Source organism: Solanum tuberosum, unplaced genomic scaffold, assembly GCF_000226075.1.
Source record: "Solanum tuberosum cultivar DM 1-3 516 R44 unplaced genomic scaffold, SolTub_3.0 scf00421, whole genome shotgun sequence".
Lineage (NCBI taxonomy): Eukaryota > Viridiplantae > Streptophyta > Magnoliopsida > Solanales > Solanaceae > Solanum > Solanum tuberosum.
In genome coordinates this window covers 218,381-229,975 of record NW_006239343.1, presented here as the reverse complement: position 1 = coordinate 229,975, position 11,595 = coordinate 218,381, and the positions used below count along the sequence as shown (strand labels likewise).

Sequence of the window (11,595 nt, the reverse complement as noted above, 5' to 3'; positions counted from 1 at the left end):
AATTTATGATGGTAGTGTCCGAATCAACTTTGCACACATCTCAATTAATTCATCGGACACTTATTCTTATTATAACAACCACCAAGTATTTCTATCCAACAAAATTTAAGCAATTGGAAAGAAATCACCTTGTGCCTTTTTGCCTCCCCACCTGGATTTGAACATGAAACCCGTGGTTCTCCTTCAACTTTATTGACCACTAGGCTATACCCACAGGTCCATTCATTTGAATATATAAATGTTGGATTAATATAAAAAGTCCCTCCCAATTCCTTGGGATACATAATTCCATGCATTATAGCCTACAATGAGACATATGGCTCAACATCTAAACATTAAACTTAGAAGAAGCCTGCTAGTTGCTCTCATCAGTTTCAATCAATCAACTAACCATACCTCAATCCCAAAACTCTCTCATCAATACATTCTTGATAAGTACTTATTATTATCTCACACTGTGACAAAAAATAAATAAGAAACAATGATAAGAATTCAAGGTTAGAGCTAATCTAATCTTAAAATCTAAAACAAAAAAAGAGAGAAAGGTATACATCCTTATTCTCTAAAGCCAGATGCTGTGCGTTATATTTCACTAATCTTCCCTTTACTATATATTACTCCATCAAAATTGTGGAATCGTTTTATGTAGGTTGGGGTGGGGATGGGAAGCGAGCAAACGAGACACCTTTTTTATGGTGCCATCAACCCTCCAATTGTGTGAAAGAGAGACTCTGCCCAATCGTCTTTGAAAAGCAACTTTTGCAGTGTCTGTAGCACGTCGTATTCAGGGTCCAGTTTCCGCTGCCATCCCTGTAGGAAGACAGAAAAGTATCATGGTATATGTTCAAACAAATTATTACCCTAAGCTTTTCCTTCTATTGGCATTTGGAAGAAAAATAGGGGGAAGATGAATCATGTGGAATAGGGCATGGGAAGAAAAATCTAGGAGGAGAGAGGAAAGAGGAAAGGCAGATAAGTTAAATTAAAGAAGAAGAGATCACAGATAACATCCATTTTCGTTTTTCTTTTAATAATCGTGGTATCCGGCCTCAACTAATTCCACGGAAACCTGCCACCTTTCACAAGTAACAGGTAACTTTATCCACCAAGGCTAGGACAAAAGGGAAGAAATCACCTAGTGTTTTTGTGTTGGGATTTGAACCTGAGACCTCAAGGTTCTCAACCCACTTCATTGACCACTAGGTCATACCCTTCGGTGCTTCTCAAGCATCTACTTCCATGGTTGGGTTATCAATAATAAAAATGTAGTATGGAATAATTACTTTTGGCTAGCTTTACTAATAACTGAATTTCAACAATGACATTCGGCAGATTTTTACCAGAATCAAGATAATACTTGAGAAAGATAGATGCAGACATTCCCAGCACACATAGTAGATCATATGAACCATTAAAACAGGATAAGTTAACAAAAGAATATAGCAGACAAGTCTATGCAGTGCTGAGTTATCAGACGGTAAAAGCATCAAATAAGGCCAAAAGGTACCTCCAACACCAAAGTAGTCACAATCACAGTGCAAATGTTGCCATCAATATTCACCCTATGACGTCTAACTTGCTCAAGCAATTGTTGCATGCAATCTGCCGGATGAATGCCACCCCCTTCAGCTGTCTTCCAGAAGTCAAAAGTTCCCTCCACGTCCTATTACAAAAGTCTACATTATGTTATTCAACAAAGACATGAATCTAAAAAAATTTGGGGGTTTTGACATAGTTCACTAAAGAGACTTAAAAATGAGTATTTGTATCTCATCAGACAGAAAATAAGTGGGACAAAAGCTTTTACAATTGATTCTCATCTTCACAGTTCACACAAGCAAACATCATGGAGCTGCTTCACTTGGGACGTCTTTCACCTATATACTGTGCATCTCCTTTCTTTTTAACAATTCTATTATTTTATGGCATATGTACATGCTGCATCAAAAAAATTGCCGCAGATAGATGGTGGTGTGGTAGCACCATCCTGTAATAAGGAAGACAAACTTATAGAAAAATGAATCATTTTGTAAGTATATTTGACATATTCATATATGGCCTAAGACAAGATGAAAGAGGATGCTTTTTATGCTTCCTTTTATTATTCCTGAAAGAGGTGTAACGTACTATATGCACTGCGCTTGAACTCAAGTTAAACGAAAATGCAAGATGAGAAGTAAGATGCCGATTTAGCTTTTCCTGCTTGGACAATTAATCGACTACTGAGAATCAAGTGATCAACAGTCTGCCCACATTGTACAATTATGGACTTCATCATTCTTTTACAACAAAAAATTAGAAAGCACCTTGATGAATTCCTCAGGGTTCGGACAGCTCTGTTGTTTAGATAGTCCAAGAGTACTTTCTGCAGCAGTGCGGCCATCTCGAAGTGCCACAGCCTTAAAGAACTCCAGCAGGAGGAGTCTGTCCTTATTGGATAGCTCAGCAGTCATACCCACATCTAGGAAGACCACATGAGGTCTCGATTTGAAAAGTCCTTTCCCTGAAGCTCTGTCTTGCGGTGATCTAACAAGAATGTTCCCAGGATGCATGTCTGCATGTATGAAATTATCCACCTGGAATTAAATGGTATAGTATCAAAAAGAGAGAAATAATTTTAAGGACTATGTTGCAAAATTGAGGAACTGTAAGATTCCAATGGAAGAGCATTTCCCACTTCCCTAAATAATAGGAGAAAAGAGTAAACAATCTCAAGATGAAGACTGTAACTAAGAAAAGATTAGTTTGACAGCTTATGGACTTCTTATACAAAACCAAAAAAAATAAAATATGAGGCAGCTAATGCATAATTGTTCAACAAAGGAAGATCTTCGCTTTACTGAAAAGTTACCCTCAGCAATTAATGAGGTCAACATGTTCGATTTATTTGGTGACTAACCCAAAGAGTTTTGCTCATTATTACCATCGCAAAAACTCAAGCCGCAATTGCAAAGTTGATTTAGGTATTTATTTTATATCAGAAGTTGATTTACAACAACATAATACCCGGAGTAGTCCCACAAGTTGATTTATGCTGTACACATTTATTAAAGCAATAAGAAATTAAGAGCTCACAATGAATCTAATCTCCATTTCTGAGGAACAGTATGTTATAATGCTCAGAGATTCTACATGATGCCCTGATAAAACGACCCTTTTTTTGTTGTTGGGTATGTTAAACCCCAACCCCAACTAACGCTCCTGCGCAACAATGGTGGTCCTTTCTACTTGAACATCACACCTCAATATCGAAGATGAAGTATTCTTTTCACTAGGAGATCCTCCATTTTCTTAGCAACCCATTTTTACTTATGTACTTCGGTAGTTTTACTTTCAGTCACGTTTCTATTGGCATATTCCTTCTTGAATTACTTTTTTTTAATCAAGTAAAGTATTTCATTATTAATAAAAATAATAACCAACTTCAACTTTACCGTATGGCTAAATTACAGAGACATACCAACATCATCTTCAGTAGTGCATGAGTCCCAATGTGAGCAAGGGCAGTTCGGACGCACTCACGTCCTTCAAACTCTTTCATAGGTTCTTCAAGCTCTTCAATGTAGCGCAAGATATTTTCACCGTCTTCATAGGTTTCCACTAAAACTGCAGGATGCACCAAAGGATATAGAGGTCTGGGAAATGATACATCCTTCCATCTGCGGAAGTTATATATAAAACGACTCAAGTTAGCTGCTTCCCTAGAAAGATCAACTTGTGACATCATAAAGACCGCAAACTGCTGTATGCTTTCATCCAGTCTCAACCACTTCAAAGTTGGGAAGACCTTTGAAACTTTTGCAAACATGTTAATTAGTACGAAATCCCTCCTGATAGATTCACCAACGCCTGGGTGCCTAACTTTGACAGCGACACGAATGGGTTTAACCCGTTGTCTAGGATATCGGAATTTCAAGGTTGCCCGATGAATTTGAGCAATACTACCCGATGCGACAGGCTCCTCCTCAAAATTTTCAAATATTTCAGGCAGCTTCCGTCCAAATGCCTTTTCAATGCTTCTTTTTGTGTATGCATAGCTATGTGCTGGTGCCTTTGAGTGGAGTTCTTCAAGTTCATTACACATATCATCTGGAAACAGATCTGGCCTTGCTGCTGCCCATTGACCCCACTTAATGAATGCTGGACCTGCCTTCTCTAGAGTTCTTCTCACAGCACGAAGCCACTTCTTCCTAAACTCAATACCAAAGGAGTCCGCAAAAGGAGCCATTAGCATACAAGGGGTGAACAACAAAGCTAAGTATACTGCCCTCGAGAGCAATATCAAGCCCTCTAAAAGCAAGAAGATAAATGAAGTCAAGTAGATATGTCCATCCTTTGCATGCATGTAGAGCGATTCCGGGGATGTGAAACCTTCTGCTTCTGCAAGCACACTTTGATTCCATGCTAGCTGTCCAATAAGGAAGGCCAAAATGCCAGGAGATACCAGATGTGAGCGAGACAAAGCAAGGCTCATCACACATGTAACCCTACTTATTGGTGGCATAATTGTTCCACAGCTTGAATGAATCTGAAGTAGCCGTTTCCAGGCAACTCGAGCATGGTGTGAGACTGTCTCATTCGTAAGGAACAAACATCTAGCTTTCGAATTGTACGTCTTCCATAAGGTTCCTTTTGCCTCATAGAAAATGCTGGAGGTAAATCCTCTATGACAAACTCTACATTGTGAATGTAATCTGGAAAAGATAAAAGAAAGTCCGGTAGGGCACGTTGTCCAAACCACTGAGTTCCTGGCCTTGGTGCTGGCAAGAAGGGAATGAGCAACCCTTTCAACACTTCCCTTCACCAAAATTCTGCACCTGACAAAATAAAACATGTAGTAGAGCAGTCAAATTTAGCTGAGCAAAGCTGAAATTGCTGGTGATAAATTTGGAACAATGGCAAATATTTTTCGTATAACATGTTCCTTGTTGAAATATTTTTCTATTAGAAATGGTAAGAAAGAAGGAGGATAGGGAGCTCACCCAATTTCAACCTTGTTGTAATCATTTTCAGTGTACAGTTACCTTAATAGTGTTGAAACTTTTCTCTCCAAGAAAATATTTTCTACCAAAAGGGGGAGAATAACTACGTCACTTACTCACTTATGGGCCGTAGTTGTTTTATTTTTAGAAGTAACAGATTCTTACTCCACATCACTTGCTTCATCCAAGACTTGAACATTGTTGTGAACGAATATCATCAACACTATCACTAGCTGTACCTCATAAGATTACCATACTTCATCTACTTTATTTTGTCTAAATTATGAAAACTGATTAAAAAAAAGATTTTTTAAGGCAAACATTTTTCTCATATCAATCACAATCTAAACCCTTTTTTTTCTATAACCCTGGTGATATGATCCAGGTTTTATTAATAACGGATTATTAGCAAGTGGATTAAGTAAGAATTAGTGAGTTGGCAAGTTAGTTACATGGTGGTTAAAAGAAGTAGTTAAACTTGTTAGAAGGCACGTGCAAACCTCGTGACTGTTCCGTAAGTTAGTCCCCAACTTACTTCATTATCTCTAATTCATTTTAGTTCATATTATGCCGTGTTTGAGCTAACTCACACGCACCTCAACTAATTGCACAGGATACATGCTATTGAGATAACTATGTCCATCAAAGACTCAATAAAATGAGAAGAAACCACATTGTATTTTGCTTCCCCAGGATATAAACCTGAAACCTCATGTTTCCCAACCCACTTCATTCACCACTACATCACACCCTTAGGTACTCAATGACAATATGAACCTTATACTCACATCATCATAATGAAAAACCATAAAACAAACAATTAATCATCCTTGTTAAGTCCAATTCTAGGCCTAATTAGAAATACCCAATCATAAGCAATATAAAGAGATTTAAAACTTCGAAAAAAGATTTTTTTTTTTTTAAAACTTAGATAAATGAAGCAATATCAGATACGGACCTTGATGCGGCCATTGATAATTGATGCTGGTAGGTCTTCTACGATGCAAAGCTGATTGATACAAAGCATTGACCCGCATTTTTCACCTTCGATACAAAATGTATCATCGATGAATTTTCGACACCGTAAATGGATGAACACTACAACAGTGAAGTAAACGACACCGTATTGAGCGGAAAAATCAGCTGCGCACGGTGGTTTTGGGTTGTCGCCGTCGAGGGGGAAAGTGACTGAAAAATCTACCGGGTTGTAAGTGTGTTTGGCAATTGACCCGATTCCGAATCCCAAATTTTCTTTTAGAACATTTTACTCAAGTAGCCATTTTTAACATATTTAATTTATATCCATCTAATGTCCGATATATGTATAATGAACCTCGATTATTTTGAAATCGCACTGATAGAGCCTCAATTTTAAAAATTATTTTAAGTTATATAGTAAAGGGTTGTTTCATAGGACGTATTAGATAAAATATTATTATTATTTGTTTTTGACATATTTATTTAGGATCGTTTGATAGGAGGTAATGGTATTAGAGAAAATAATAGTAATATTAACTTTGGAATTTTTTAAATCTCTTGTTAAGTTTAGTTTTAAGAAATCCGGATCCGGACAAAAATTGTTAGTCTTTCTCATCTTTTCTTGATTGTCGTATTCAATACGTTTTAATTTATTTGTCTTAGTTTGTTTAGATTAGAAATTTAAGAAAAGTAAAGAAGACTATTGAATTTTATAGTCTTAAGTTAAAAATATGTACAATGTATTAAGATTGGTTTTAAATATATTATGTGAGATATTAAGATTAGAAATTTATCAAATTAGAGAAAATACATTATTTTAAACAAACTAAAAAAAAGATAAACAAACTGATACAAAGAGCTAAATATTAACTTATAATTGTACTCAATAGGTGATTGATTGTGGTTGATTTGTATTTGTTTGAACTAAAACACTAGCTTGTAAAAATTGAAGGCGTAATTTTCAGATCCTCCATTATTTAGACATAAATAGTTGAACTTTATACATGAATATCTTAACTTAAGGTATAAATATGTAAAACGTTAGACATAAATATTAAAAATCTAATTTTTACAAATCAATTTCTACTTAAAATTTAAAATTTTCAAACACATGCATCAAAATTTGCTTGCACAAAAAATGCCAAAACCTCAAGTAAATTTTACAACTTCAGACACAACTTTTTGCAACTTCAAATTACATATATTAAAACAAATTAAAAGTGAAAAAAAAAATAGCCACTTTTGAAGCACCATTATTCAGAAAAAATATAAAATTTACAAAGTATTTAATATTTAGCCACTTCATAATAATTAAAAAAAAACTTAGAAATATGAAATTGGGAATTTCTAACATTATACCCTTCATCAATTGAGCAGTTTCCGGTGAGCAGGAGTCACTTTTTCCGGTAAGATTCTCGTCGGAATTGTAATGAATTTAATGAGTTTTTGAAAACCCAAATGCAAAATACAGTTGTTTGATAGCATGGATTTTATTTTATTATTTTAATATTCTTTGTGTCTATTGCTGTATGTATGCTCCTTTGTTTGGGGCAGCTAGGGTTGTATTTTCTACTACTTGGTATTTACTGACAGTAGTAGAGGTGTTGGAGTTCTTCAATCTTGGTTATATAATTGCTTGCTAAGAAAAGTTATGTTTTTTTTTGGATAATCATGGTGTTTGGGCAGCTTTCATTTTGCGCACCTCGACTAATTCCATGAGAGAAACAGGTATGAAGTAACTGTCTACCAAGGCTAGAATAGATGGAAAGAAATTATCTAGTGTTTTTTTGTCTCGGTTGGAATTGAACCTGAGACTTCACGGTGCTCAAGTTATGATTGTCTGGAAAATTCTTCTGCATACTGGATATTAAAAGCAATTTTTGGATGTATACAGAAGATAACATGTCTATTTTAGACATTTAAGTTCCTGTTTAGGATTGTAGATTGGTGCGTTAGCTCTTTTACTTTTTGCTTACTTGTAAATATGGTCCGTGTAAAACCCATGTACTGATTTTTAATATATACCACTTGTTACCTTCTCATTTAAAAAAAAGAAGGAATTTTTGTTGAATTCGTAACATTTGGTTCGCTTTTCTAGGTGGTAGTTACTGACATTGATAGAGGCGTTGAAGTTCTTCAATGTTGGTTATATAATTCCTGATGATAAAAGTAATGTTTGATTTGGAATTGGTCGGCATACCAGATATTAGAAGCAATTTTTGTTGAATTCGTATCATTTGGTTCTTCATAGTTTTTTTCATATGTAATACTGTAGTACATTTTCCACTCTTATTAAGTATTTTCCGTTACAGAGGGAATTCAAATACGTTAAGCTTCTTATTATGCTTGTTGGCCTTGTTAATCCAGTTAATCCATTCTGACAATCAGAGACTAAACTTCCAAATATTGATTCCTACTGAAAAAACAACAAAAAGAAACACTAAACTCCTCTGGGATCTATGGAGAAGGAAGTAGAATCAAGGCGAAAGAGAGAGGTACTAGAGAAGGTGGGTCAGGTCATTGCCTCAATCAAAGATGCCAAACACGTTGATCAAGTCATATGTGCTCTTCATTCCCTTGCCGTTTGTCTCTTCCCTCTCGACTCCCACTCTCTTGCAGGTGTGCTCTCAGTGTTAAATAAACTTTTATGGTTAATTAATGTCTCAATTTCTGTCTAACTAGTAATGTTAAATTTACTTAAGTCTTTCTTTGGTGCAAATACAATTCTAATTTTGGTCAATTTATAGGTTGTGTTAACGAACAGTACAGGGAACAGGTATATAGCTAAAAAATTTCTTGGACTATATTGTTATGTGTACTGGATTTTCTTTTCTTGTAATGATTTAATTGTTTTTTTTACTCAAGTTAACAAGTGCGAGACTCCCGGATACACACGAGAGAGATGAATGGTGGCAGATTTTCTACAAAGGCCCTGCTTTCGCAACATTGGCTAAGATTTTGTTATATGGTAAGGTTGATAATCCTGGTCACTTATGGAGAAGGGTAGAGGGGCGGGCCCATTATCCACCGAGTTTAGAAGGCTGTGATTGGTCCAAAGGGCGGGTCACAGACGGATTTCTCGGTTATCAAAAAAAATAAAAAATCCTGGTCACTTAGTCAAATGACAGATCTCTTCTTCTTTTTTTTCAAAATTGTTGTGATAAGATCCCTTTATTTTTAACATGATCTTAATATAAACAGAGGCATACTTCTTTGCACTGTTGTTATACCTTAATTCTTTAGTCTTTATATTTTGTTTTTTTTGGCATGGGATGACAAAATTTAAAACCCCAGAGGATGTTTTTGAACTGTTTTTGTTTTTGTATTTCTTTTACTTGGTTTTCAGAATTAATTGTGAGGTGCAACTTCCGTATCCTTTGATTCATGTAGTTCGTTATCTTTAGTTTAAAAAAAATTACACCCCAGAGAAAAAAATTCTGCTTCTGGAATTGGTTTTAGGAAGTAATTGTAAATAAAAATTTTACTTTCTCTAATCTATGTTGTTCATTGTGTTTGTTGTATTCAGTTCACTCTTTGCACAGTTGATTGGTTTTTACATAAGACACATTTTTAGAATAATAACTGTTGCAATGATGCTTTTGCGTAAATTGATATGATTCCTTAGACAGAGAGCTTGTCTAGAATTATCATCTTGCTGTCTTGGCTGGTTTCTTATAATGACAAGTGTAATCCTTTTTTTTTCTTTTCAGATGTGTCTTGTGATTGGCTGACATGTCTCCCCATTTCTGCGAGGATGCACGTCTATGATGTGTTCTTTTTGAGAGGCCAAGTTATTGAGGTTGTTCAAAAATTAGGTCCTTGTCTACAATGGAGAGGTAGTAGTGATGATGACAACCGTTCTGTCCACTCAAATGCTGAAAGGTAGCAAAGCAACTTCCACTTTGTGTATATGTGGTTCATAGAGTACCTATTCAGTCCTTGTTCTCTCTCTGTGTGGCAAGTTCTGGCAAAGTTAGGATGCAGTCTTAACAATTTTATGCTGTCATGTACATCCACATGAAATGGTTTCTCATTGGCTTTATTTCATTGCATTATGTTTCACTAAATCAGACTATGAAGAATAAAACCACTGTCTAGAAATGTGCAGGTGCAGAACTGTTAATATTTAGGCAGTTATCACTTCAGAACTAGCAACATGTTGTTTTAATTATAGTCCCAAAATGAAATTTGTGGAAGCTATACAAGATATATTATGTGAGTGGTTTTATTGTTGGTTGTTAGCACATTGCTTTGTTCTGCCTAGCATATTTTTTCTGTTCGTATGGGAGTGTTATTCTGTCTCATTGTGGTGTAATGTTTGAGTATTATATTGAGCACTGTGCACTGATGTCTAATCATACAAGACTATGTAGACTTGTTTGAATGGTGCAACTCTATCCCCTCTGAGATATGCTCACAAAGTCATGGCTTCCTTACTTCTCATCTATTAAACTCTGACTGCAGATTGCTTGTGCTTTGTTTGCTTGACAATATGGGAGTTACTCAGATTGCTCGAGAATTGTCTACTTACTGTCAGGAAGATCTTCCCCATGAAGAGCTCAAGCAGATTATATCCCGGGTGGTCCAACTCCTTACGTCTATACCTGATAAAGCACAAGCAGGAACCCCAAATGCATTATCTTCACAGTATCCTTTTTACCTTCTTTTTTGGGATAAAGTCCCCGCTGACTAGATTGTCTGCTTTCATGCAGTAAGTACCTGTTGATTCTGTCATGATGTTAAGATGAGCTCCACAAAATGAGCTGGAAATTTTTTCAATGGTCTTTGTGTCATGGTCAGAGAAAACATAGCAAAAGCTCTCTCCCCCCTCCCTCTCCTCCTCCCCACACTTGTTGGTTGTAAGGAGTTGTTTACTTGGCAATTGAATTTCGTTTTCAATTCCTTTTCCTTGTGGTCCTGCAGGGGATGCTACTTGTGCCAATTACAATTCTCTTTGAAGCTTCATGGTTGCATACATACTGTTGTTTCCTTCTCTTTGTTATTTATTCCCTTTTTGCCTCCTTGGTCTTGTTCCACTCTTTACCAGTGAATTTCAGTGTGTTCTTCAAACATATCACCAGTCAACTTCTTGCGGGAGCACATGAATGGGACAAGCTTTTAGATGAAGGAGATCACGTAGATAAAAACAAATTTGGTGGCGCCATGCTGTTAATGGGTGAAGCATTTGCTCGCATTAGTCGGCGAGGATCAGCAGGTACATTTGATCAACACAAGCAAATTGTAATCTTAGTCCCTTTGTCCCAATTTATGTGATGCACTTTCCTTTTTAGGTTGTCCCAAAGAATGATACCTTTTTATATACTCTATGTTAAGATGTCCCACATCGGTAGAGGGATGGGAATTTGGTCTCCTTATATGGACTTGGACAAACCTCCCCTCATGAGCTATCTTTTGGGGTTGAGTTAGGCCCAGGTGCCATATCTTTACACTCTATAGAAACAATTTCACTTTAAACTACCAATTTTACTCTTAATGAGCTGATTTATAAGCACAAAAATATCTATGGCTTGTTTTAGACACAAGATTCAAAAGTCTTTCTTTGTTTCTTAAACTTTGTGCTCTGTCAAGTGTCGAATTGCATCGCATAACTTGGGGGGGGGGGGGGGGGGGGTAC

At 36.1% G+C, this 11,595-nt stretch overlaps 2 protein-coding genes across 3 annotated transcripts in view; one reads left to right on the top strand and one right to left on the bottom strand.

Moving 5' to 3' along the window:
- Positions 1 to 213: 213 nt before the first annotated feature.
- Positions 214 to 6,249, bottom strand: LOC102589091 (probable serine/threonine-protein kinase abkC). Its single transcript, XM_006362869.2, has 5 exons — positions 5,941 to 6,249; positions 3,461 to 4,817; positions 2,307 to 2,576; positions 1,508 to 1,663; positions 214 to 810 (listed from the first exon to the last, which is right to left on the bottom strand). Exons 1-5 carry the CDS (start codon positions 5,952 to 5,954, stop codon positions 691 to 693), a joined length of 1,917 nt encoding a protein of 638 aa, XP_006362931.1. The 5' UTR covers positions 5,955 to 6,249; the 3' UTR covers positions 214 to 690.
- Positions 6,250 to 7,282: 1,033 nt separating this feature from the next.
- LOC102588760 (telomere length regulation protein TEL2 homolog) overlaps positions 7,283 to 11,595 on the top strand; it is a 9,669-nt gene continuing 5,356 nt past the window's right edge. The window contains exons 1-7 of one of the 2 annotated variants that reach the window (XM_006362868.2): positions 7,283 to 7,366; positions 8,328 to 8,579; positions 8,708 to 8,736; positions 8,826 to 8,928; positions 9,671 to 9,842; positions 10,425 to 10,607; positions 11,018 to 11,175. In XM_006362868.2, the coding sequence (XP_006362930.1) occupies positions 8,420 to 8,579; positions 8,708 to 8,736; positions 8,826 to 8,928; positions 9,671 to 9,842; positions 10,425 to 10,607; positions 11,018 to 11,175 (805 nt within the window). In that variant the 5' untranslated portion in view covers positions 7,283 to 7,366; positions 8,328 to 8,419. Of the gene's footprint in view, positions 7,367 to 7,646; positions 7,689 to 8,327; positions 8,580 to 8,707; positions 8,737 to 8,825; positions 8,929 to 9,670; positions 9,843 to 10,424; positions 10,608 to 11,017; positions 11,176 to 11,595 lie in introns of those variants that run through there. The other variant, XM_015303224.1, reaches the window with a different exon arrangement.

Bases quoted from the DNA above. Each gene is read 5' to 3' on its own strand.
- LOC102589091 (XM_006362869.2), bottom strand. The intron at 2,577-3,460 runs GTATGTCTCTGT...ATTTAATTCCAG, and splicing joins CACTACTGAAGATGATGTTG to GTGGATAATTTCATACATGC. The intron at 1,664-2,306 runs GTGCTTTCTAAT...CTTTTGTAATAG, and splicing joins ACCCTGAGGAATTCATCAAG to GACGTGGAGGGAACTTTTGA.